Source organism: Humulus lupulus, chromosome 2 (assembly GCF_963169125.1).
Source record: "Humulus lupulus chromosome 2, drHumLupu1.1, whole genome shotgun sequence".
Taxonomy (NCBI): domain Eukaryota; kingdom Viridiplantae; phylum Streptophyta; class Magnoliopsida; order Rosales; family Cannabaceae; genus Humulus; species Humulus lupulus.
The window spans coordinates 126,166,266-126,191,211 of record NC_084794.1 but is presented as its reverse complement, the minus strand read 5'-3'; the positions used below and the strand labels follow the sequence as shown (position 1 = coordinate 126,191,211).

The window sequence follows — 24,946 nt, the reverse complement described above, 5'->3', positions numbered from 1 at the left end:
TTGTAGGCACTTATAAAATGAAAATTTGGGTTCAAAGTGATACATAAGAGTATCTAAGGATTCCCACAAAGTTTGGTGGAATTTGGAGATTTTTGGGACCTTTGGAAGTGTCCAAAGTCAGAGGGGTGGCGATATGTCGCCACCCAAGAGGCGACACATTCCGCGTCGCCTGCTGTATTACGTGGATTTACATAAATGCTTTAAATTACGTGTTTTACAAGTCTAATCCTATTGGTTGGACCTAATGACGGTGCCTACTCTATGTATGGGTCAAAAACAGTGATTTGGGAGACATGATCACTCTCTCCAATCTCTATCTACCCTCTCTCTCTCTCTCTAGTTCCAATAATCTCTAGTTTTCTCCAAGAACTCTCCAAGAAAGTGCTTGACTTAGAGATTTGACGACTTGTTCAATCTCAATCCTCATTTCCTCAAAGAGAAGGCCTCAAGCATCAATGGTGGCTGGGAAATAGAGTCTTAGGACAGCGTTTCTCAATGTGTATAAGCCTTGGTTTATGGTTTTGATTTGCTCAAAGAAAGTGGTGGTTTTGCCTAGGGTTTTGAAGCTTCATCAAATATTGAAGAACTCCTTTGATCTACTTGGGTTTGCAAGTTCTTTCTTAATCTTTTTTTTAAGTCTCTGTCAATCCAAATTTTGTGTAGATTCTAATTTTTGTGGTGGAGTTATCTCACTCTCCCCCAACATTATAATACTCTATAATTTGAGACAGCATATCATGAAAGAATCTAGCTCTCTTTCGTCTTTAAGATTCATGACACAAGACTTTGTTAGATTAGATAGATTTGATGGGACTAACTTTGTTCATTGGCAAGACAATATTAAGTTCTTGCTCGCTACTTTGAAAGTGTTATATGTCTTGGATAAAGACCTAAAAGCCTTGGAAGAGCCCAAGGAAGATGATACCCAAGAAGTTTTCAAAGAAATGAAGAAGCGTGAAGAAGATTAATTGATTTTTAGGGGTCACATCCTCAATGATATATCGGATAGGCTCTATGATCTCTACACCAACACTAAGACCGCCAAGGAGATTTGGGAGGCCTTGGAAAAGAAGTACAAAGCGGAAGAGGAAGGTACACATAAATTTCTTATTACTCAATATATGGAATTTAAATTTTATGATGATAAACCCCTTCTCCCTCAAATTCATGAGCTGCAAATTATTATGAATAAATTGTCTACTCTTAAAATTGTGTCGCCGAAACAATATCTTGTTGGTACCATTATAGCCAAGTTACCTCCTTCATGGACAAGCTATAGGACAAAGATGCTCCATAGAAATGAAGAGAATTCTTTGGAGGAAATTCTCAAACACTTGAGAATTGAGGAGGAATCTCATTCTAGAGATTTGAATGATGAGAAGTCCAATGGAGAGACTTCCAAGGCCAATGTTGTGGCAAATCCTCCTAACAAAGGCAAAGGAAATGGAAAGAACAAGGGCAAAGGCCAAAAACCCTTGGGCCCCAAGAAGAATGAGGGGCAATTCAAAAGTTCCAAGGGACCTTGCTTTGTGTGTAGCAAGAATGGCCACTTTGATAGAGATTGTAGGTTCAAGAGGAGCCATAACAATGAGGCAAAAGTCAACTCAGCTCAAGAGGAGCTAGTGGCCACACTAAGTGAGGTCAATGCCATTCATGGAAAGGTGAGTGGGTGCTGGTATGATACTTGTGCCACCATTCATGTAACATATGATAGATCTCTATTCAAGTCCTTTGAATCTTCAAAGGAAGGGCATGAAATCCAAATGGGCAATGAGAAAATGTCCAAGGTTGAAGGAAAGGGAACTATTAACTTGTTCTTCACATCCGACAAGAAGGTTTTACTCACTAGTGTTTTGTATGTACCGGAAATGAGTAGAAACCTCCTGTGTGGCAATTTACTTGGCAAACCAGGAATCAAGGTTGTGATAGATTCCAACAAGCTTATTCTATCTAAGGACAATGTTTTTATTGGAAAAGGATATGCTTGTGATGGCATGTTCAAACTTTGTACTTCCATTGACAATATGAACAATAAAGTCTCTTCTTCCATTTATATGCTTGACTCAAATTCTATTACTTTGTGGCATATTAGACTTGCACATATAGGATTTAACACAATTAAAAGGGTTGTCGAATGTGTATTAATTGATTATGATAATGTTGAGAATGAAAAATATGAATTATGTGTTACATCTAAAATGGTAAAGAAACTTTTTCCTAGTGTTGAAAGAAACTCTAAGTTGTTAGATTTGATACATAGTGATTTATGTGAACTTAATGGAATGTTGACTAGAGGAGGAAGTAGATATTTTATTACTTTCATTGATGATTGCTCTAGGTTCACATATGTACATTTTCTTAAAAATAAAGTTGAAGCATTTGATGCGTTTAAAGTGTATAAAGCGGAAATTGAAAATCAACTTGAAAGGAAAAATTAAAATACTTAGAAGTGATAGGGGTGGTGAATATTTTTCAAATGAATTTAACTTGCTTTGTGAAGAACATAGAATAATTCATGAATGTACAGCCTCTTATACTCCACAACAAAATGATATAGCAGAAATAAAGAATAGAACATTTATTGAGATGATTAATGCTATGCTATTACATTCTAAATTGAATTTTAGTTTATGGGGTGAAGCCTTGCTATCCGCTTGTCATATTTTGAATCGTATTCCCATGAAGAAAAATAATATATCTCTATATGAGTTATGGAAAAGAAAGAAACCAAACATTGGTTATCTTAAAGTGTGGGGGTGTCTTGCTTATTGCAAGAGCACCGATCCAAAAAGGACCAAGTTGGGTCCAAGAGCTATAAGATGTGCATTTGTGAGTTATGCCCAAAATAGGAAAGCTTATAGATTATTATACTTGGAGTCTAATGTAATAATTGAATCAAGAGAGGTTGAGTTCTTTGAGAACATGTCATGCAATGACAACAAGTTAGAACCAACTCAAACTAGAGAGCCTCAAGAGGAGACTCCTAGAATAGTTAGTGAGCAACCTTAATTGCCTAGAAGGAGTCAAAGGCTCAAAGATTTGGGATCAAATGAGAAGTGTTCTTCAATAGAGACATTATACCTTGTTGAAGGTGATAATGAGGAAGTTACTTGGAAACATCCAATAGTACTTCAAATAGAAGATGATCCCAAAACCTTCAAGGAAGCAATGTCCTCAAGGGACTCTGCTTTTTGGAAGGAGGCAATTAATGATGAAATAGATTCAATTATGTCAAACCACACTTGGGAATTGGTTGACCTTCCAAAGTGGTCCATACCAATTGGGTGCAAATGAGTATTTATAAAGAAATACCATACCGATGGCACCATACAAACCTTCAAGGCTAGGCTAATACCCAAATGATTCAAACAAAGAGGGAGAATAGATTACTTTAACACATATGCATCGGTAGCAGGAACTACTTCTATATGACTGTTGTTTGCCTTATCATCTATATACAACCTTTATGTTCACCAAATGGATGTCAAAACGACATTCCTAAATGGGGATCTCGAGGAGGAGATCTATATGGAACGACTGTAAGGTTTTGTTCTTCAAGGAAATGAACATAAATGTGTAGACTTGTCAAATCATCATATGGTTTGAAACAAGCTCCAAAACAATGGCATGAGAAGTTTGATAAAGTCATTGTTTCTAATGGATTTAGACACACCAATGCGGATAAGTGCTTATACTCTAAGACTTGTGGTGACTTTGTCGTACTTGTACGTCTATATGTATATGATATGTTGATTTTGAGTAATGACATGAAAGGAATAATGGAAACGAAGAGGTTTCTTTCTTCTAACTTTAAAATGAAAGAGCTTGGAGAGGTGGATACCATTCTAGGCATCAAAGTTAAAAGGAATAGTGGGGGGTTTTGTGTTGAGTCAAACCCACTATGTTGAAAAAGTGTTCAACAAATTCACTCATCTTGAAATCAAAGAGGCACATACACCATTTGATTCAAACATGAAGTTTGAAAATAATGAAGGAAGAGCGGTGACTCAATTAGAATATGCAACTGCAATAGGTAGCCTAATGTACGCCGCTCATTGCACAAGAACAGATATTGCATATGCGGTTAGTAAACTTAGTAGATTTACTAGCAATCCAAGTATCAAGCATTGGAAAGCTATTGAGAGAATACTTGGTTATCTTAAGGGTACCAAGGAGTATATTCTTCACTATACAAACTTTCCAAAGATACTTGAAGGATATCACAATGCTAATTGGACCCACCACCGGTTGGGTGTTTACACTTGGAGGAGGTGCAATCTCATGGGGCTCCAAGAAGCAAATGTGTATTTCACACTCAATCATGGAAGTGGGGTTCATAGCTTTAGCGGCAACCGGCAAAGAGGCCGAGTGGCTTAGGAATCTCTTGATGGATATTCCTTTAACCACGGATATGGTATCAACAATTTCAATACATTTTGATAGCCAATCCGCACTTGCTAGAGCATATAATAGTGTGTATAATGGAAAGTCTAGACACATTAGTCTAAGACATGAATATGTGAGACAATTGATTCAAGGTGGAGTCATATCGATCTCATATGTTAAAACAAGTGAGAACTTAGCGGATCCATTTACAAAACCTATTGTGAGAAGGTTAGTAAATTCTACTTCAAAAGGGGTGGGATTGAAACTCCTAGAAGAATAGATTCACCAATGATGGAAACCCAGCTCTCAACTTGTACAAATCAAGGGAAAGAGTTCAATGGGTAAGAACAAGTCATTGATAAGTGAATAGTTTAAAGACTAAAAATTTATAATGAGTTCCATCCGAGATGGTTAGTGTTGGTTGCTACCGAGTTAGTGCTAAACCTAGTGCTTTTAATGAAGTCCAGTTGAGTGTAACAAGCATCTACAAAGGTAGTAAAGATGTTGTAAGAGCTTCACTTATGTGGACTTAGAGGGGGTGTCGCCTCTCATGGGAGTTGGAGTTTCTCCCCGGAAAGTGTATGAAGAGATGAGCACATGGCCTTGATAGTGTTAAGCGAGAAAGTGGGAAAACAAAAGATGTGGTGGAGGTGTGTGAGGTATCATCGGTGTTATCATATGGAATACTTGGTTCAAGATTTAAGCAACTAATGATTTCGATAAGACTTTGTGATATTTTCACTAAGGTAAAGTTCAAATCGAAAGGCACTTTATTTTATACACCAAAACTATTTAAGCTAGAGAATGTGGCTTGTACTTAACCAAGTGGGGGATTGTTATGATTGATTAAATACAAGTGATAAGTGTTAAAATACAAGCAAGGTATAAACACTTAGTAGAATTCACATAATGAAGATGTGAATTTATGTTTCAAATTGTAGGCACTTATAAAATACAAATTTGGGTCCAAAGTGATACATGAGAGTATCTAAGGGTTCCCAAAAAGTTTGGTGGAATTTGGAGCATTTTGGGACCTTTGGAAGTGTTTAAAGTCAAAGGGGGTGGCAATACGGTGCCACCCTAGAGGCGACACATCGCCTGAAGGCTAGGGTTTCCAGTAACCCTGGCAGGCAACACGTCCCCTGCTGTATTACGTGGATTTACGTAATTGCTCTAAATTACGTGTTTTACAAGTCTAATCCTATTGGTTGGACCTAATGACAGTGCCTACTCTATAAATGGGTCAAAAATAGTGATTTGGGAGACTTGATCACTTTCTCCAATCTCTATCTACCCTCTCTCTCTCTCTCTCTCTCTCTCTCTCTCTCTCTCTCTCTCTCTCTCTCTCTCTCTCTCTTTAGCTCCAAGAATCTCTAGTTCTCTCCAATAACTCTCCAAGAAAGTGCTTGACTTAGAGAGTTGAAGGCTTGTTCAATCTCAATCCTCATTTCCTCAAAGAGAAGGCCTCAAGCATCAATGGTGGCTGAGAAATAGAGTATTAGGACAGCGTTTCTCAACGTGTATAAGCCTTGGTTTGTGGTTTTGATTTGCTCAAAGAAAGTGGTGGACTTGCCTAGGGTTTTGAAACTTCATCAAATATTGAAGAACTCCATTGTTCTACTTGGGTTTGCAAGTTCTTTCTTAATATTTTTTTTAAGTCTCTGTCAATCCAAATTTTGTGTAGATTCTAATTTTTGTGGTAGTGATATCTCACTCTCCCCCCAACAGTAGGTAATGACAAAGGAAAGCTAGATCAACCATGAGTTGTTTGGGAGAGTGTGTATATGTTTGGCCTATTTGACCTACGGGGTTAAGTTATCTGATGGACTTGAGTCAAAAAGTCTAATTTTTTCGCTTAGGCCTACTTATTTTGGGAACAATGGCGATAACTTTATTTTGTTTTAAACTAAACGGGATTCCGTGTAACTTTTATAATGTTAAATCAATGTGGTTTAAATCCTTTTATAAAGTCTTTAGTATTTAATTACCGTTTTATTTCCAAATGACACTTTTGGGTCAAAACATCTTGCTTAACAAGATGAGCACTACTATAAACACACTAGATAACGATCGTGAATTATTGAGGTACTAGTACTTCTGGCCACATAACTTTGTCGAGAACCTCTTGAAGAGTTCGGAAGGCTTTAGAAAGATGAATCTTTCAGAGTGTTATCCACAAGCTGAGATAGTATATGAATCTCATCAGAGAGAAGAGCATCAATAATGGGTGGAGTGTGGCGCTTCTTAAAATCAGAGAGAAAGGTGCAACATGCCTTGACCAAAATATCCTCCTTGCCCTCATCACCATCAGCATAAAATTTGATGGCATATTCATCAATGTTGTCAATCCAGCATAGTCGAGGAAGACATGAAATTACCTTCGAATTGAGCAAAGCCTTTACTGGAACAGCATCATCCTTGCAGGCATGAAAAATCCCGCAAGAGGTTAGCGATTTGATTCTAGATTCACTGATCTCAAATTTTTCAGGCCACGAGATTCCTAAAAGAAGTACAGATAAGGCGATTGGAACATTAGTTGAGAGTATGAGAATAAGAGCATAAAAGGGAACAGGGGTAGAAAATGAACAAAGCACAGTGATAGTTACATTTTGAAAAATAACAAAGAACAGGGAACTCCCCATCGCAAACAATTTTGAGGAACCAACTACCTCCAATAAGGGAAACAAATTCATCCCAGCTGCGATGATAAGTTTCTAGACCAATGTTGAGGGAATTTTGGATATTATATTTATTATCCTTTCACATTTAGATAATGTTAATTTCAAGTATTTTTAGGTGTTCTTAGCTTTGTTTTACTAGTCTTTGATTTGTAAGCCATAAAATATTTTATAAGGTATTATTGATGAATTTGATGTATTTTTGGGGTTAGGAATGGATGTGCAATGATAGGACTCGATAAAATGAAGTTTGGGACAAGTTTGAAGTGTTTTAGAAGTCCCTAAACCCAAGGTTTGAGCTTAACGTTGAAGATTACGAAGAAAAAGCATGTGAGCTGATTTTGGGCTGTGGCTGCGGCCACCAGGATTCACTTGTCGCGGCCTGAGAGTTAGAGAGTAGTGGTCGCAGCCACCATATTCTCCTGGCCAGTGCGCGTAGTAGGCCTAGAAAAGTCCTGTGGCTGCGACTTGCGATAGTATTTCTCTTAAAATCTTAATATTTAAATGTAATTTTTAATGGGCTGTAAAAGGGATTATGGTTAACTTTGAATATAACTTTGGATTGCAGATTTTAGAGGCTAGAGCAGCAGAGGACAAGAAAAGACATCATCATCTACATTATTCAATCTAGTTTTTCTTTCTTCTTAAAACTCATTTATTTTCATTGAATATTTATCTTTGTGAATATGAGTGTGATGATGGAGTAGTTTTCTTTGTAGCTGAAGGTTATTTCAAAACCCTAAACATGAGATCTTGAATGCATTGATGAATTTTATTCATTTTATTCCCTTATATTAAATTGCTTCTATTTTTCTATTTGAATGTTATGAATCTTGTAAAATCGTGTTTAGATGGCCACTAATTAGGGTTTCACATTGTTCTACTATCATCTTAGGATTGCTATTCACCTAATAGTTTAGGATTCTAGGTCGAGTGATAAATTGTAATTAGGTATTGTGACATGTATTTTAGTTGTGATGAAGAATAGAACCTAGGTTAAATGAATTGCATGCTTAATGAATTTGTTGCCTAGATTAACTTGTTTCCATAAAGTGTAATGATTTTACTAGGTTAAATAGAACACATGCTTAATGGATTTATTGCTGAGTAAAAAAGATTAATTAAGAGCGCTTAGCTTTAATTAATTATAATAGAAAAACTGGGATAATTGACTGCTTACGTGTTATATGCGGGGTTGATAGTTTAATTGGGAATAGAGAATATTATTTGGCATTGTTGATAGATTGATTGTCGAAGGTGGAGAATAATTCTTAATTTTTTTCTAAAATCGTATTATCCATTGTACTTTGTTTATTACTTTTTTTTTTATGTTGTCAGTTTTTAAAATTAAAGCCCCAATCTAATTTTTGTTTAGTTGTTATTTGAATAATATTTTGATCATAGTCCTCGTGGGTACGACCCTTATTTATCGCTATACTAAAGTAGCTGGTATAAGTGATTGATCAAATATATTTAAATTTGATACGTCATACAACACCCATCAAATTTTTGGCGTCGTTGCCGGGGAAAATTTTATCTCTTTTTGTGACCCATTACACCATAGTTGTATATGATTGTTTGATTTGGTTGGTTGCGTTATGGATTGTAAGAAGGGGAAGTTGTATTGGTTTGTTGGATTATAATGTGAAAGTATATGATCTACTATTTCTCCCAATGAGTTTAATTGAAAAGAAAAAAACAGAGAAAAAATATGCATAGAGAAATATTGAAGAAAAAAAAAAGAATTTTGCAAGAGTATAAGTGTGGGGGAAATAGTAAGATCAATGTGAAAAAAAGGAAATGGAGAGATTATGTATTCTTGAAGTGTATGGGAAGTTTGTGGGAAGATCTAGATAATAGAAAATATATATATAGAGAGAGAGGCTATGATTTAAGCTTAAATATTCATTTTTCATCTACCTTCAACCTTAGTTTTACATTATAAACTTTTAAAGACCTTTTGATTCTTGATTATGTGTGTTTACATTAGTGGAGAATAATTGGTTAATGTCTATGGAGTGGATGTTTTTCATGAAAATATTATTATATATGAGACTTTAAAACATACTATGGCATGTATAACTTGATTCGAATGTTTGTGTTTTGGTAGGTTTGATTGTGCATAATCATAAATAGATCGAGTTTAAGTGGTGACTAAGCATTGAGTTGAAATTTTAAGGAATGTGGAATTCGAATTTTCTTATAACGTATTTGTTTGGTCAATCTTTGAGACAACTAACGCTTTCGACAAGACCATATCTTATGTTTTTATTTGTTTATTTTTTATTAGTTGTTTTTCTAAGGGACTAGCAAAGTCTAAGTGTGGGGGAATTTGATAAGGGCATTTCAGATATTATATTTGTTATCCTATCGTATTTAGATAATCTTAATTTCAAGTATTTTTAGGTGTTCTTAGCTTTGTTTTAAGAGTCTTTGATTTTTAAGCCATAAAATATTTTATAAGGTATTATTGATGAATTTGATGTATTTTTGGGGTTAGGAATGTATGTACGATGATAGGACTCGAGAAAATGAAGTTTGGGACGAGTTTGAAGTGCTTTAGAAGTCCTTAAACCTGAGGTTCGAGCTTAAAGTTGAAGATTACGAAGAAAAAGCACGTGAGCTGATTTTGGGCTTTGGCTGCGGCCACCAGGATTCACTGGTCGCGCCCTGAGAGTCAGAGAGTAGTGGTTGCGGCCACCATATTCTCCTGGCCGCGGCCACTGCGTGTAGTAGGCCTAGAAACGTCCCGTGGGCGCGACCACCAGGAATCAATGGCCACAGCCTGCGATAGTATTTTTCTTAGAATTTTAATTTTTAATGGGCTATAAAGGGGACTATGGTTAACTTTGAATACAACTTTGGATTGCAAATTTTAGAGTCTAGTGCAGCAGAGGACAAGAAAAGACATTATCGTCTACATTCTTCAATCTAGTTTTTCTTTCTTATCAAAACTCCTTTATTTTCTTGAATATTTATCTTTGTGAATATGAGTGTGATTATGGAGTACTTTTCTTTGTAGTTAAGGGTTATTTCAAAACCCTAGACATGAGATCTTGAATGCATTGATGAATTTTATTCCTTTTATTCCCTTATATTAATTTGCTTCTATTTTTCTATTTGAATCTTATGAATCTTGTAAAATTTTGTTTAGATGGCCACTAATTAGGGTTTCACGTTGTTCTAATATCATCTTAGGATTGCTATTCACCTAATAGTTTATGATTCTAGGTAAAGTGATAAATAACAATTAGGTATTGTGACACGTATTTTAATTGTGATGAAGAATAGAACCTATGTTAAATGAATTGCATGCTTAATGATTTTGTTGCCTAGATTAACTTGTTTCCATAAAGTGTAATGCTTTTACTAGGTTAAATAGATCACATGCTTAATGAGTTTATTGTTGGGTAAAAAGAATTAATTAAGAGCGCTTAACTTTAATTAATTATAATAGGGAAATTAGGATAATTGACTGCTTAAGTGTTATCTGCGGAGTTAATAGTTTAATTGGGAATATGGAATATTATTTGTCATTGTTGATAGATTGATTGTCGAATGTGGAGAATAATTCTTAATTTTTTTTTAAATCGTATTATTCATTGTTCTTTGTTTATTACTATATTTTATGTTTTTAGTTTTTAAAATTAAAACCCCCATCTAATTTATGTTTAGTTGTTATTTTGAATAATAGTTTGATCATAGTACTCGTGGGTTCGACACTTATTTACTGCTATACTGAAGTAGCTAGTATAAGTGATTGAAAAAATATATTTAAATTTGATATGGCATATGACACCCATCAACTAGTAATCATGAATCGACCCTTTTCAGGGGAAAGGTTCCAAACCTTATGGATGGAAGCATTGTTCTTTGATTTGGTAAAGGAATGAAAAATATCAGACACTCGAAGCCTTTTCTTCTTCAGTATTCCCAGAACATTAGCAATAATAATGAATTTACAACCATAAAATAAGTGAGAAGAGGTCAAAGGGGAAAGCAGATCATGTGTAGGTGAGTTGAGCCAATTGCTATTTCGCTAGGCTTAAGCGATGGATTATATCACCATTCTTTGAGTTCTTATTGAGTAAGCATCCAAATAGTAACATCATCAGGAATCTGACAATCTGAGCAAATTGTTTAGAAGCATTTTTCATAATTTGCTACCCATTCTTCATATGGAATCACCTTAGCCTCATATTTCTTGGTCAAAATTTTTGCACCCGTTTAATGATTTGAAAGCCATTTTTACAAGGAGCCAAAGCATAAACTTAGGGTTTCGTAGAAAATAAAAGAAGGAAAGAAAGAGAAAGAAGGATGAAAATGATTTTTGAACAATTTGTGAAAGGTAAAATCAAAATGGGTGATTTCTTATTTATAGAAATTTAAAAATTGAAATTCGAGATAGTAGTCGTTAATGGTACTTTGTCCAATAAAGAGCGAAAATGATAAATGCAAGAGAAGTGTGCATGAAAACACTCGAGTACATGCTTTTGGCGGTTGAACTTCATCCTTAAGTAAACTGCTTAGAGTTTATGGTTAAGGACGAGGGGAAATTGTGAGAGCATTTTTCCCATGTATTAATTATTTTCTTTTTTTATATATATATATTTGTATGTAAACATAAATATACATATTCTGAATATTATTAAAAAAAAACGTGGAAATCACGTGACTAACGTATTTTCTAAGAAATGTTAGTTATTTTCAAAAGCAGTACCAAAATGCGTGTTTCAATAAAAGTTGCCTAAACGAAAGAACTTGAGAGAAGACAAAAAGAAGCAGAGGCAGAGGCTTGAGCTTCTGAGAAGGACTTGTGGACCAATGATTATAAGTTGTTCTAAATTTTCTCTTTGTTCTTTTCACTATAAATAGTTGACTTTTACCATGAATAAGGAATTATTTTTTGAGTCTTTTCGGAACTGTTACTCTGTCAATATATAGAGATGAAAATAACTGACATAAGTATCAGAGAGTTTTCTGACAGATACTCACCATTTGTTTTTGTCAAAATTCAGTTGCATGAAGAATATATCTCAAAAGTTGATTTAGTCAATAGAGAATTCAAGGCAAAGAATAAAGAGGACTGAGAAAGATTTAGTGAGATAGTAGTCTATTTGGGAAAACAAATAGAACAATTAGTAATTTTGCCTTTGTTAGTAGTATGCATTTGTCTTCTCATTTTTGACATTGCCTTCAAATGCCCCCTAAATGACAAAACTAGTCTTCTTTTACCCCATAATTACTTCTCTTAATATGAATTTACCCCCAAACACTTTATCTATCATTAAATATCACATACAAGATAAATTTATTTAAATTTTACCCTTAAATTTTATTTTTATTATAAATTTGGCCATACAATTAATTTTATTTTTATTCAATTGTTACATAAGTTAAAAAAAAAGATTTATCATTTTTTTACCCATAATTTATAGGAGTTAATTATGTAATATTTTTTTTGGATTATATAATTGATGAAATGATTAGAAAAAATTAAATAAAGATAAATTTATTAAGAATGTTATTAATGTATTTGTTAGCTATACGTAAATAAAAAAAGAATTGGGAAAATGTTAATTTAGAAAAAAGTAAAAGAATTTTCAAATTTATATAGTTTTGTTATATTTTGCGTTATTTATTTATTAATAATAAAACTAAATGAAAGTTTGTTAAAATATTTATTTTTTCCAAAACAATGTATACATTAATTATATAAATAAGATTAAAAAAACTTAAGCAACTTACAAATTTTATATTACATATTTGATTATTTATTAATTTAATTTTCTAAGGTAAATTAACTTTTATAATGGTTAAAAAATTATAATTAGTTTAATATGTTTTATATTTTTAATCAATTTTATTTAGTTGTATATTGTAATATAAATTAATACATATTCGTATAAATATTTTCTTATAGCATATTTGTTATGGGTAAACAATAAAAAATTCCTAATAAAATTAAATTCATAAGAAAAGTTAAATTTAAGGGTAAAAATGAAATAATGTTATCAATGTATGTGATATTTAATGAAAAATAAAAAGTAGGGAGTAATTTCATATTAAGATGAGTAGTCAGGGGTAAAAGAATACTCATTTTACCAGTTAAAGGGCAAATACATACTACTAGCAACTATGAGGTGGGGGAACCACCAATTTTTCCAACAAAAAAAAAATTAGAATTTATTCATTTCATATTCTCTTCTTCAAAATGGATATGGTGAGTTTCAAAAAATGGATTGTAATCAATTTAACTAATTCATAATTATCAAACTAATATAGCAATAATTATGACTTATACTTACTCGAAAAAACTCTTCAATGCATAAAATTAAATCAGCAATAGTATTACATATTTTTTATTTAAATAATAAAAACAACCAATTGTACATTTAACAATTTCCAAAAGCAATTAATTGCAAACATGGCTTTTGCCATCATATTGACTTTATGTTTGGGCACATCAAATTGAATTTCAATCCAGATCCAACCTTACTTTTAGAAATCCATTTAAGCTTAGTTGACAACATTCTATTGGCAAATTGAACATGATAGTGAAGTAGATATATACATTAAAAGCCATAAAAGCAAGCACCCTCTCTTTTTTCACATTGGTAGATTTAATGTATCTTCGAGGGATCTTACTATTAATGAACTTGGCATACCAACATCAACATGTGATGAGGGAAGTCACGTGCCCATCATCCAAATTATAAGTGGGACCCTCTTGCACGTGTGTGGTGATGATACTCTATTTGTCACCACCCCCACCAAGTCACCAAAACTAATAGTGAAGAGCTTTATAAAGGCAATTGCATGTGGGTGACGAATGACGATATGAAACACAACTCACAGTATTGGATGTGTAAAAGCTATGGGACCCTAAAAGGACGAATTCTCATAAATTTTCAATAGATTTCTGGGCCTAAAAGGATTCCTACAACATATATGTTGTGATTCCCATCATGTGATTCACGCATTGACATAACTAAACTTATCTCATATATTTTTATACATTAAAATTATTATTTTTTTGTTACACGTGACCAATATTACTGCCACATTCGTTATTTAACAAAGGGACTACATATTAATCGAATCAAATGCATGCATGCCCTATCTTCTTAGATAACTTCTATAAATTACATAAAAATAATTAAGTAATTTGAACAGAAAATGTTTTTCACTTTCTCTAAACAGTAAGCCGTCTTAGCTCAGCTGGTAGAGCGCATGGCTTTTAACCATGTGGTCGTGGGTTTGATTCCCACAGACGGCGGAGCTGTGTTAAAACAATTTTTTATTAAATTGGTTTGGTTAAATTTTCTTACTCTAAATTTTTTTAGATAGAAAATAAAAAGGGAAATTTTAGTAGGAAACTAAACAATGATTAAAAAAAAGTTCAGTTTAATACACAGCGGATATTCTCCATTCATTAATAAACAAACCCATAGGGGCCCACAAAAGTACAAAAACAAACAAAGGTCAAACAGAAACAAACATTACAGAACAGCTCTCTCTCCTTTGGAGAAGGCTCTCTCTCTCTCTACATCCAGTTTTCCACTCTAAAATAATATAAGAAAACTAACCCCACAAAGAGGCATAATTAGATTAAAAAACGAAACAACAAAAAAGAAAGAAAGGAAAAACCATTTGGGCACTCCAACGGCTACTTTTTCCCTCAAAAAAACAAACCAAACCCGACAACGGCTACTTTCGTGTCGTGGGAAACCCAGGGAGCCCTTTTTTAGCATAGAAGAATGTTTCTTCTTCGAGTTAGGAATAGGGTTAGTATTAGAAGAAATTTAAGCGCGAAGTGTAAGTTGCTTTAGGCGACCAATTGGTAGGAATTACGTCTCTGGCAGAGAGAGCTTTACCAGTTGACAATGTCGTTAGCTTCACTGAAAATGGTCCTCTTAAGGGTCCTCCAACGAAACACCAATTGGCTCCCCATAGATGGCTCATTTGTAGCCACTCATTAGAGTTTGCCTGCAAATAATAACATCTCATTTTTAATTTTTTAAGACCAAAATAAATAAATCTACATGGAGGGTGGAATTAAGCAAAAGAATATATGGTATTCTACTGCACATGCTCTGAGTGAGACTACTTTTAAGAGTGGGCCTAATCTGTCACATGCCCCAAGTGTATAAGAGGCAATAACAAAAAGTGCTTTCATGGGGAGTAAATTAACAAAATATATATTATACATATATATATATATAAAAAAAATGAAAAAACAAAATGTGAAAACTGTATAAGAAAACTGAGCGCCAATTAAAAAGATATTTTCAACATAAAGACTATTTATATCGAGAGAGGGTGTAATTAGGGAGACACATCCAGAATATTAGGAACTGTATCTAGACTCGACAAGCCTTAAATAAAAACTCAATTCATAATTAATAATACTGTACTTTCTCTTTTAACAACTCTGGAATGAAACTATAATAGCTTTTGTGACCTTTGTGGGCACGTTTAGCTAGGCATTTTTTTGGGTGCTAAAATAATAAAAAGAAAAGGTAATTTGATTCACTTTTGACTACAAGAGAAGGAAAGAAAAAGAAAAGCGCATTATTCCAATTAAGATATTTTTTTTATGTTATTGTTGACTACATAACATTACTATATCTTCTTCATATATATATATATATATATTGGATAATTTTTTTTAATATGTATTCTAAGTTCAATGGGTGGAGTTCTCATGTTTTTTTTTTTTTTTTGAACATTTGTTGGCATAATTTTTTTTTATAACTGTGAATATTATAATTATTTAAAAAATTTTACAAATTTTTAGAATATTCTGAATATCTTATAGTACCGAAAATTAGGTTCAAACATATTGTTTTCCACGCACATAAAAAAAATTAGTCACGCATGCAATATGTTTGAACTTAATTTTAAGTACCATAAACTATTCCAATTTTTCTATGTTCTAAATAGATACAATATACACAGTCATTCAAAAAAATCACGCTGAAAACTGTCAACCGGTCGAAAACACTGAGAGCCCCACCGAGAAAGCTTAAAGTGAAGTTGTTAATAGAGAATTTTCATATACTAAAGTTTTACTTTCCTCTTTCAAGTTAAATATAGCTTTAAATGAGTAGAAAATTAAAAAAAATGACTACACAACATATTCAAAGAAAGAAAATGTTTACGTACTTGTTTTATATGCATTGACCCAACGTCTCCATCTCCATCCTCAAACTCCACCAAAAGTGATAGCCAATAATTTGTTGAACCTTCATTCACATGGAAGGCCACGTTTTTTCCAGGATACTTGCATGGTGTTCTGTGCATTACAATAGATGATGAGAGAAATTAGCAACGTTTATTAAATATATAAATTATATATCAATGGACCTACTCATTTTACTTTGTTTACTCTTTTTATGTGGCAATATTTATACAAAAATGGAACGTATAGTCATTTAGTCCTCGTTCTATGTAACAATTAATTAAGCTATTTTGAGGATCTAGCTTAAGAAAATTGCTCGGATATATATGAATAATTAAGTGATATAATAGGAACTATTAAATTATCAAAATATTCTTCAACTCAACTTAATTCTAGTACCATATTTATTACCCTTTTGATAGTAAACGTTTATGGTGAATATTATATTGATAGTAAAAACGTCTGTGAAAAAAAAATTGACAGGTGAACGTCTGTAAAATTGATATTATTATTTTGTGTACCACAGTTTTCACTAAAGATGTTAAAAGGGTAATATAGTCATGAGGCTCATACGTTGATTGTCAAACAAAAATACTTAATTCTCACAAGAAGAAAAAAGAAAGGATAACATAAAGGAAAGGAAAGGAAAGGAATTTGGAAGTGACAAAAAAAGTGACAGTTGAATAAAATAAAAATAAAACGAAATCTCGATAGAAGGAGATCCGACCACATGGTACAAATGCAAAGCCCAACATACCTTCGGTAAACGACCGAGATCTCGCCTCGGTTCCTGAGCTGACCACCATCGCCGGTGACGGCCATGCGGCCAAAAGCGGCGCCACTGAGGTCGAAGTGGGTTCGGCCATTGGCGCAGTAGCCACCGGGGCACTCGTCAGTCACGATTATGGTAACCGCCCGCCGCGAGCAGATGCTGTGGTCGAGGCACTTCACCTTGTAGCAAGCTCCACACCCTTCGCCGTTCTTGAACAGCACTGGGCTTACCGCCCCAACTCTCGCCCGAAACGGCTTTACGTCCACCATTGACCCATACCCACAAGCTCCGCCTGGAAATTAACACAAATATTCTTTACTTTTTTAAGAAGTTAACATGTCATCAAAATTGGACCAAAGATATAGTAGAAAGTTGGTAAAAACTTAGTTGACCAGGACGAATTTTATGAGTCATTTTCACTGCGAATCCACTCAATCAATAAGCGACTTGTAAAACGGTAAACAGAAGAAAAAAAAAACAACTCAGAAAACTTTGCTTTTGTTTCCCGTAAGTGGAAAAAGAGCCAAGGGTCACTAAAATTAAACAAGTATTACAAAATCAGTCAAAACAGAGTTGACTCGGCCGAGTTTACAGGCATTTTCATTGAACCCAAATTTTGTTCTCAACAGTGAAAGGAAAGAAAAAAAAAAAGAAGCAGCTAAAAACGGTAAGAGGGAAATACCCAACTCAGTAAAAAAAAAATTGGTTTTGGCATAGAGTTAGCGTGACCAAAATTAAAGCAGCAACCTTTATAAAAACGGTGAAGGCTGAGTTTGACTCAGACATTTTTGAGCTATAAAATGTGACTCTTACCGTCACTGCCGTCGCCTTCGGGGCTTCCGTACCAGGTGGCGGTGGCGGGTTTCCAATGCTGGTCAATGAGGTGACCGTGCGACTTAGGCTGAACCGCATCGACCACCAAACTAAACTTGAACACCAAGAGGAGTGTCAGTGAACCAAAACAAGCTGACCGTACCAACTGCATTGTCGTTTGTCTCCGGTGTATCTCGGCGGCGGCACCACCAATTTCTGACTATAAGTATATTGGGATATATATATATATATATCTAGGGTGAACAGCCAAAAAGAATAGGCTTGCCGACAGTTATTTAGAGCCAATAGACAAAAGGTCTAATGGTGTTATAGAGTGAAGTGAGCCTTGAAAAGCATTTGTGGTGTTCTTTTCTTGGTCTAGGTGCAAGTGTGCCAGTGGCAGTATATATAATGGATAGCGGAGCTTAAATAATAATATAAAACAAATAAACAAATGTTAAAAGAATATCGTTTGGCGATTTCAGCCTCAGAGTATGATTTTATTATCGAAACTGCCACTCTATTATGGGTCCCACCGGCAGTTAAGGCGTTAATTCCGCGTGACTATGTATGGCATTTGTCAGTTGGAAGTTTGGAGGGCATTGAAGACGGGAGGGTGGTTTGGTCATTTCAAGTTTTGGACCTTTCTACCGTTAAACTTGTTTCTTATAGGCCACGTGCAAGCTGAAGAGAGGTGATCGTACAACGGAAATTATTATTACCCATGGCTTTTTTTTTTTGCTATAGCATAGTTTGAGTTTGAGGTCCAAACGAACGATGCCGTTTCGTTACCAGTTTCATTTTCTATTGAACTTTTTGCTAATATTATTTTTTCTTAGACTTAATCGACGTCGTTTTGGTCTAAGGTAGAGGTTGTGTAGCTCAATCGAAGAAAACATTAGCTTCAGGAATGGTGTGAGCAGTTTAATGGCGGGTTTCATTGACTCGTCCTGTTTTGGTTTCATACGCTGGCACTACCAGTCTTCAATATTTCTATTTTAAATGAGTAAATAACATGTGTTATATATATATATATATATATATATATATACACGGATAATTTTTCTATTGGGGTTTCATTTTAAGCCCTACTGGTAAGGCTTTCAATGTTTCTCGATCTGTGAATAGTTTTCGGCGCGATTTCTTTTTATGACCATGTATATTGTAGCTATTTAGAGCATCCTGCAAATTTTCAGAAAATTTCGAATAATTTATAGTACGGAAAACTATGTTCAAATATTTTTTTTTTAAAAAAACTAGCAGAAACTTAAATTTAAAACACACGTATAATATTTAATATTACATTAAATATATAATATGTAATATCTTGTTGTAACTCTCAAATTAAAAAACTAGAACAAACATAAACTTAAACAAAAATAAATAAATTATTTAATTAAAATAGGACGTTTATTTCAAAATTTATATGAAATTAATATAAATATAATAAAAATAATTAATAAATTCTATAAATAAAACTAAGCAAACGTGTATATTGCATGTTGTTTGTATCTAGTATATATATATGTATATAGGACAATTCTTCTATAGCGGCTTCATTTTAAGCCATACCAGTAAGGCTCTCAGTGTTTCTCGACCCGTAAACAGTTTTCGCGCGCGACTTTTTTTATGACCGTGTATATTGTAGCTATTTAGAGCATCCTGCAAATTTTCAGAAAATTCCGAATTGTTTACAGTACCGAAAACTAGGTTCAAACATGTTGTTTTCTACACGCAAAAAAAAATTAGTAACCTAGTTTTCGGTACTGTAAATTATTCGAAATTTTCTGAAAATTTGCAGGATGCTCTAAATAGCTACAATATACACGGTCATAAAAAAAATCGCGTCGAAAACTGTTCACAAGTTGTAAACACTGAGAGCCCTACCGATAGGATTTAAAGTGAAGCCCTTATAGGAGAATTCACATATATATTCTTTATACATGGCTTTATTTTAGGTCTTATTAGTAGGGCTCTCAATATTTTTGATCCCTAAATAGTTTTTGGCACGATTTTTTTTTATGACCGTGTATATTGTAGCTATTTAGAGCATCCTGGAAATTTTCAGAAAACTCTGAATAGTTTACAGTACCGAAAACTAAGTTCAAACATGTTGTTGCACGCGTGACTAATTTTTTTTATGCGCGTGGAAAGCAACATGTTTGAACCTAGTTTTCGGTTCTGTAAACTATTCGAAATTTTCTAAAAATTTGCAGGATTCTTTAAATAGCTACAATATACATGGTCATAAAAAAATCACGTTGAAAACTGTTCACGGGTCGAAAAACACTGAGAGTTCTACCGGTAAGACTTGAAGTGAAGCCCTATAAGAGAATTCTCATGTGTGTATATATATATTAAATAAAGATAGTTTCAATTTTTTTTTTTTTACAAAAAGATTGTTCAATGTTGGTGTAATATATTTTTTTAATGAAGAGATAATATGTTGTGATTATTAAAGAAATTAATTATGTAAAACTAAAAATTAACAGACCCTTTAATCAGTAAAAAAAAAAAGTAATAGATCCATTCAAATTATTTACTACATGCTATATTTGGAGTAAAATTTGACATATAGTTGTATTGGCTTGTATAAGAGTGGAGTTTTTGTTAGTATTTGCAATTTAGATACTGCTTTGATTATTTATTTATTTCGTTCTTTGTTGTAATACTAAGTTTAATCCTTATCATTCTGAAATTAAAGTGCACAGTATAAAGAGTTTGTTTAGGAATACTTTTGTTTATAAGAGTGAAAAAGGAGAATGGTAGAAACAAGAAATTCTTAACTTCGTTTTGACAAGAAAAAATTCCTAATGTTAAGGTCAGAAGATTCTATCTTTAGCTGAGTAATATGTGTAAGGTGCAAAAGGACAATGCCATACATAAATAATATTGAATGGATAGTTTTTCTTTTATATTGTGCTAGGGATTTGCGTCATTCGTCTCATTCACATTTTTCATCTGATTTTTTTTTTTAAATAAGTAAATAAAACAATTAATTAAGATAAGTGATAAAATATAGGGAATTAATTAGTCTAGCCTTGGATAATTAATCACCATCGTTTTATGAGCAAAATTGCGGCTTTTGTTTTATTTGTTAAGTCTTACGGGAAAGCAGTTAGCTAGGGTTGCACTCTCTCGATAATCAATTCCATTTCAGACTTAGCTTGACAATTTCCATAACATTAATGATAATCAGTTTGAAGAACCACATGCATATGATGCCTCTAAATTCTAATTTGCTTTTAGATACACGAAAGAATCTTATTTTATTTTATTTCATTGTCAAATTTAAATAATAATAAGATTTTTTTTATAAATACACATTTTATATATATATATTACAGTTTTATGACACTTATTTTTTTTCAATTTTATTAAGTAAACTTTTCAAAAACACTATTTTTAAAGCTTTTAATTTATAAAAATACAGTGTCAAAAAAATAACTTAAAATTAACTAGATGTCAACCTTACAATAATATCAGTGTTGAAAAAACAACTATAAATTAACTAAATATCAACACTAGATCAATCCAAAATAAACTAAAATGCAATATTAAGAAAGTTATCACTGTATTATAAGGTGTGTAAAAAATAAACTAAAAATATGTGTAAGAATAATTAAACATAAACCTAAAATCAATTATATAAAATAACTTAAAATCAACTAAACATTTACGAGGCATACCCAAAAAAAAAAATATAACTTTATTTAATATATACATATTGCTATTTTAGTTTAGTAATAACTAATTTGTCGTTTTTGTTATTTTCTAGTTTTTTTTTATGTTCATATTTTAGACATTGTATATATACTATAATAATTATATACTAAACTTAAACTTGATGCAATATTTATCTTAATAAAAAAAATTGATACAATATAAAATATATTAATATAACACGTAACAAAAAGTGGAGATTGATGCTCAATAATGGAGCAGCCTTCGAAACTAAGAGGCAAAAAATCTGAGGAGCTATCAAGTATTGTGAACCAATGGTCCATTTTGTTCATTAACCTCTATTGATTATAATAGGAAGTGAAGTAGAGAAAGTGGAATGGGAGTAATAAATGTTTTCTTGAGAAAAGTAACACGTAGAAAAAAAACTGTTTAGTCAGTTTAGTAATTGGTCGGAGATAAACACTACTAAAATATTGGGCTATTTCGCCATATCAATCTCGGTGAGCCAGTAAGTGTCCACTGAGATAGATAACAATCTCAGCGAGCATCAAATGAGTTGCCGAGATTGGTGGCCGTTTAAAAAAAAAATTGCTTCATCTCGATGAGCATAATGGACCCGCCATTGGTTATTTTTATTAGAAGAAATTACATATTTTACGGCTTTTTTTTAACAGGTTTACAAAAATATTAACTTTTTTTTCAAAAAACTTATTTTGTAGCTTTTTTCTAAGAATTTTTAAATTTTATGGATTTTTTTTACTAGCTTTTTCGCTATCAACTAATCAAAATAAAGTTTAAAGACATTAGATTATAGACGCAAAGATTTACGCGGTTCAGGTTATGAATAAACCCTAATCTATGAGTCACTTGCATTAGGATGATAAAAACTTGGAGGTATCAAGCTTCTATGGGGTTTTCAGGGAGCATTTTGGCAATGCTCTTAATACAAAAGATTTTTTGGATATGTTGTACCCTAAAAGTATGATCTCAATTTTCTTGCTCGGGGTACAACTGACACATAATAATTAAAGATTACAAGACTTCGAGTATATTTGGTTAACTCTAGATCAAACAGCTTAGGGCTATGTCACTAAGCTTGGGACAGCCCAGAATCCTCCTGATCGTCTCAAATGTCAATGACAGAGATCGAGGTGTCCAATGTCCAGATCGCTATCATCAAGTCCAAGCATTATCTAAGTCAAGCCATCCTACTCCAATCACATCCAGTTCGAGAGTTGCATCTAGCTTGTGGGGGTTCAAGGACCCGCGTATGGAAGAATCCCAGTAGACTTAGATTTCCAATATGTGCAATAAATGCATGTAATCGTTATATATGTAAGGATCAATATAACGAAAATAGATTTAATTAGGGAATTTATGTATCCATTTATTTGGAAAGTTACCATATTCTGTAAGTTACCATTTATTGTACGGTTTCCCAATATTGTTCACCACAATTCCCTATATATATAAGGGGAATTGATAGTAAAAGGGACCGACATATTGTATCCCAAAACTCTGATGAAATTGTCATGAACAATATCTTCAAGAGTTCCTAAACAAGAATAAGAGTGACTCGTGGAATAGGTGGATTTTAACCACAGAACCACGTTAAAAGTTGGTGAGTTTATATTTACGATTTATTTATAAGTTTAACATCTCTAATTGGATTTCTTAATCCCCTGTTGGCGAAAACCTGCGTCAACAGATTGATGCTTTCATTAAGAGCATATTAGGCTTGAAATTTGTCAGAGAATATTTGACACGAAAATCAACATGGTGGTAACTCGTTCTATGTGCGACAATGAATCAGAGAGACGTGATGATCATGGAGATTACCGTGCAGCTGACCCTACTGGAGAGGGCACCTCTGTGCAGTGTTGTAATGTCCTGGATAGCCAAGACCATTACACTGTGTATTTAAAATAGTGTTGGACTTGTTAATCAAGTCATTTGGACATAAACATGTTACTAAGGTTACTTAACAGATTAGGGTTAAAAGATTGTAATCGTAGAAACAACTGTTTTTATTAAAAGGTTTGAGTCTATACATAGGATCCAAAAAATAAGTTTTTACAAGGCATTTACAACTCTAAAAATAAATACAACTTAAGCCTGCCTAAGCGGAAAAATCAAGTTCGGCTCTACTCCCTATTGATTCCTCGGCCGTGGTGGTCGAGCAGCTGCAAATGTATACGCTGCCCCTAAAGCTCTCCAACTCATAGCTGGTCCAGCTTTCCCTATCCCTTACTTGCACCACATAGCACCCGTGAGCCAAGGCTCAGCAAAAAAACTTAATTCACAAATACAAACGAACAACAATGTATAAACCGTACACTATTGTTTAGTTCAATAACAACAGATCATACACAATAAGCTAGGCAATAATAATAATAATAATTGTTTACCGAGATTTTCGGAAACTATATTAATAAAAAATAAGCGAGATTAATGATATGGACTTTAGAAGATATAAACAAGATTTTTACGTGGTTGGGGTGTTAATGAGCCTTAGTCCACGAGACAGGTGTATTAGAGCTTGGAAAGTCTTTTACAATGGAGTTTCTCTATATGTCTTAACAGAGTAATTGTATATAAGCCAAAAAGAGGTCCCTTCTCCAGTGCTTTGTCACCTGTATTTATAGGCTTCCCGGAGCACTGGGCTTGGGCCGGGCATGACCCGGGCCCAACAAGGATATAAATACCCTTGGCTTCTCTGTCGAAAGCCCAATAAAAATGGATAAAAATACAAAAGACTAAGAATGATCAAAGCCCACTGGGACAGCCCAAGACCTATATTTCGCCCGACAAAATGGGGCTTTTGGTCTGGGCATTCCGAGTTACGAGGCAGATTCAGGGGACAAAATCAGTCAGTGTACTGGCAGCACAGGTTTGAACCAGCGGCGTGCAATCCCGAGGTGGCCTTTTCCGCAAGTGAAAAGTGGGGACAGCCCCCACGCGTCATGGGGCGGCTTCACGGTCACGGATGCCTTTTCCTGCCAACCTGGAGGACTTGACCCGGGTTCGTTTACCTCTGTCCCTCTTTGTTTATCGTAGGCCCGGATCGTTTACCAAGCTCCGGGACCATTTTGCGTACACTTCGATCGTAACCCCAACTAGCTATACGTCTCCCAAATCATCTTTCCTGGACACCATCCGAGTTTGGACCCACACTTAGGCTGCCGTTCCCGGTCATTCCCCTGCCAAGCGGGCCTGGGCTGGGCCCAAATCCAATTGCCCAGACAGTGGGCCTGGACCACCGTCCCGGGCCCAGGCAGGAAATGGGGATAACATTTACCCCCCAAGCCTTCGCCTGGGTCCGCGAGGTGGAGGCTTGCCTTGCTCCCCGGACACTCCACGGTTGCCTTCCCAGTTCCTGCTTAGAATCGTGGGTCCGCGGTGAGGGGCGGTGACGCTGGGCGCACGCGG

General features: G+C 34.0%; 1 protein-coding gene and 1 non-coding gene across 2 annotated transcripts; one reads left to right on the top strand and one right to left on the bottom strand.

The window, feature by feature from the left end:
- Positions 1 to 14,270: 14,270 nt before the first annotated feature.
- Positions 14,271 to 14,343, top strand: TRNAK-UUU (transfer RNA lysine (anticodon UUU)). Its single transcript has one exon. It is a non-coding gene; the product is annotated as a tRNA-Lys (tRNA).
- A 111-nt stretch (positions 14,344 to 14,454) lies between these two features.
- Positions 14,455 to 18,225, bottom strand: LOC133818474 (expansin-B3-like). The gene is made up of 4 exons (XM_062251359.1): positions 17,834 to 18,225; positions 17,006 to 17,312; positions 16,233 to 16,362; positions 14,455 to 15,053 (listed from the first exon to the last, which is right to left on the bottom strand). Exons 1-4 carry the CDS (start codon positions 18,003 to 18,005, stop codon positions 14,859 to 14,861), a joined length of 804 nt encoding a protein of 267 aa, XP_062107343.1. The 5' UTR covers positions 18,006 to 18,225; the 3' UTR covers positions 14,455 to 14,858.
- Positions 18,226 to 24,946: the final 6,721 nt, after the last annotated feature.

Coding starts and splice junctions, on each gene's coding strand:
- LOC133818474 (XM_062251359.1), bottom strand. CDS start 18,005: ATGCAGTTGGTACGGTCAGCTTGTTTTGGTTCACTGACACTCCTCTTG. Junction 17,313..17,833: donor CGAAGGCGACGGCAGTGACG/GTAAGAGTCACA, acceptor GTTAATTTCCAG/GCGGAGCTTGTGGGTATGGG. Junction 15,054..16,232: donor GGTCAATGCATATAAAACAA/GTACGTAAACAT, acceptor TATTATTTGCAG/GCAAACTCTAATGAGTGGCT.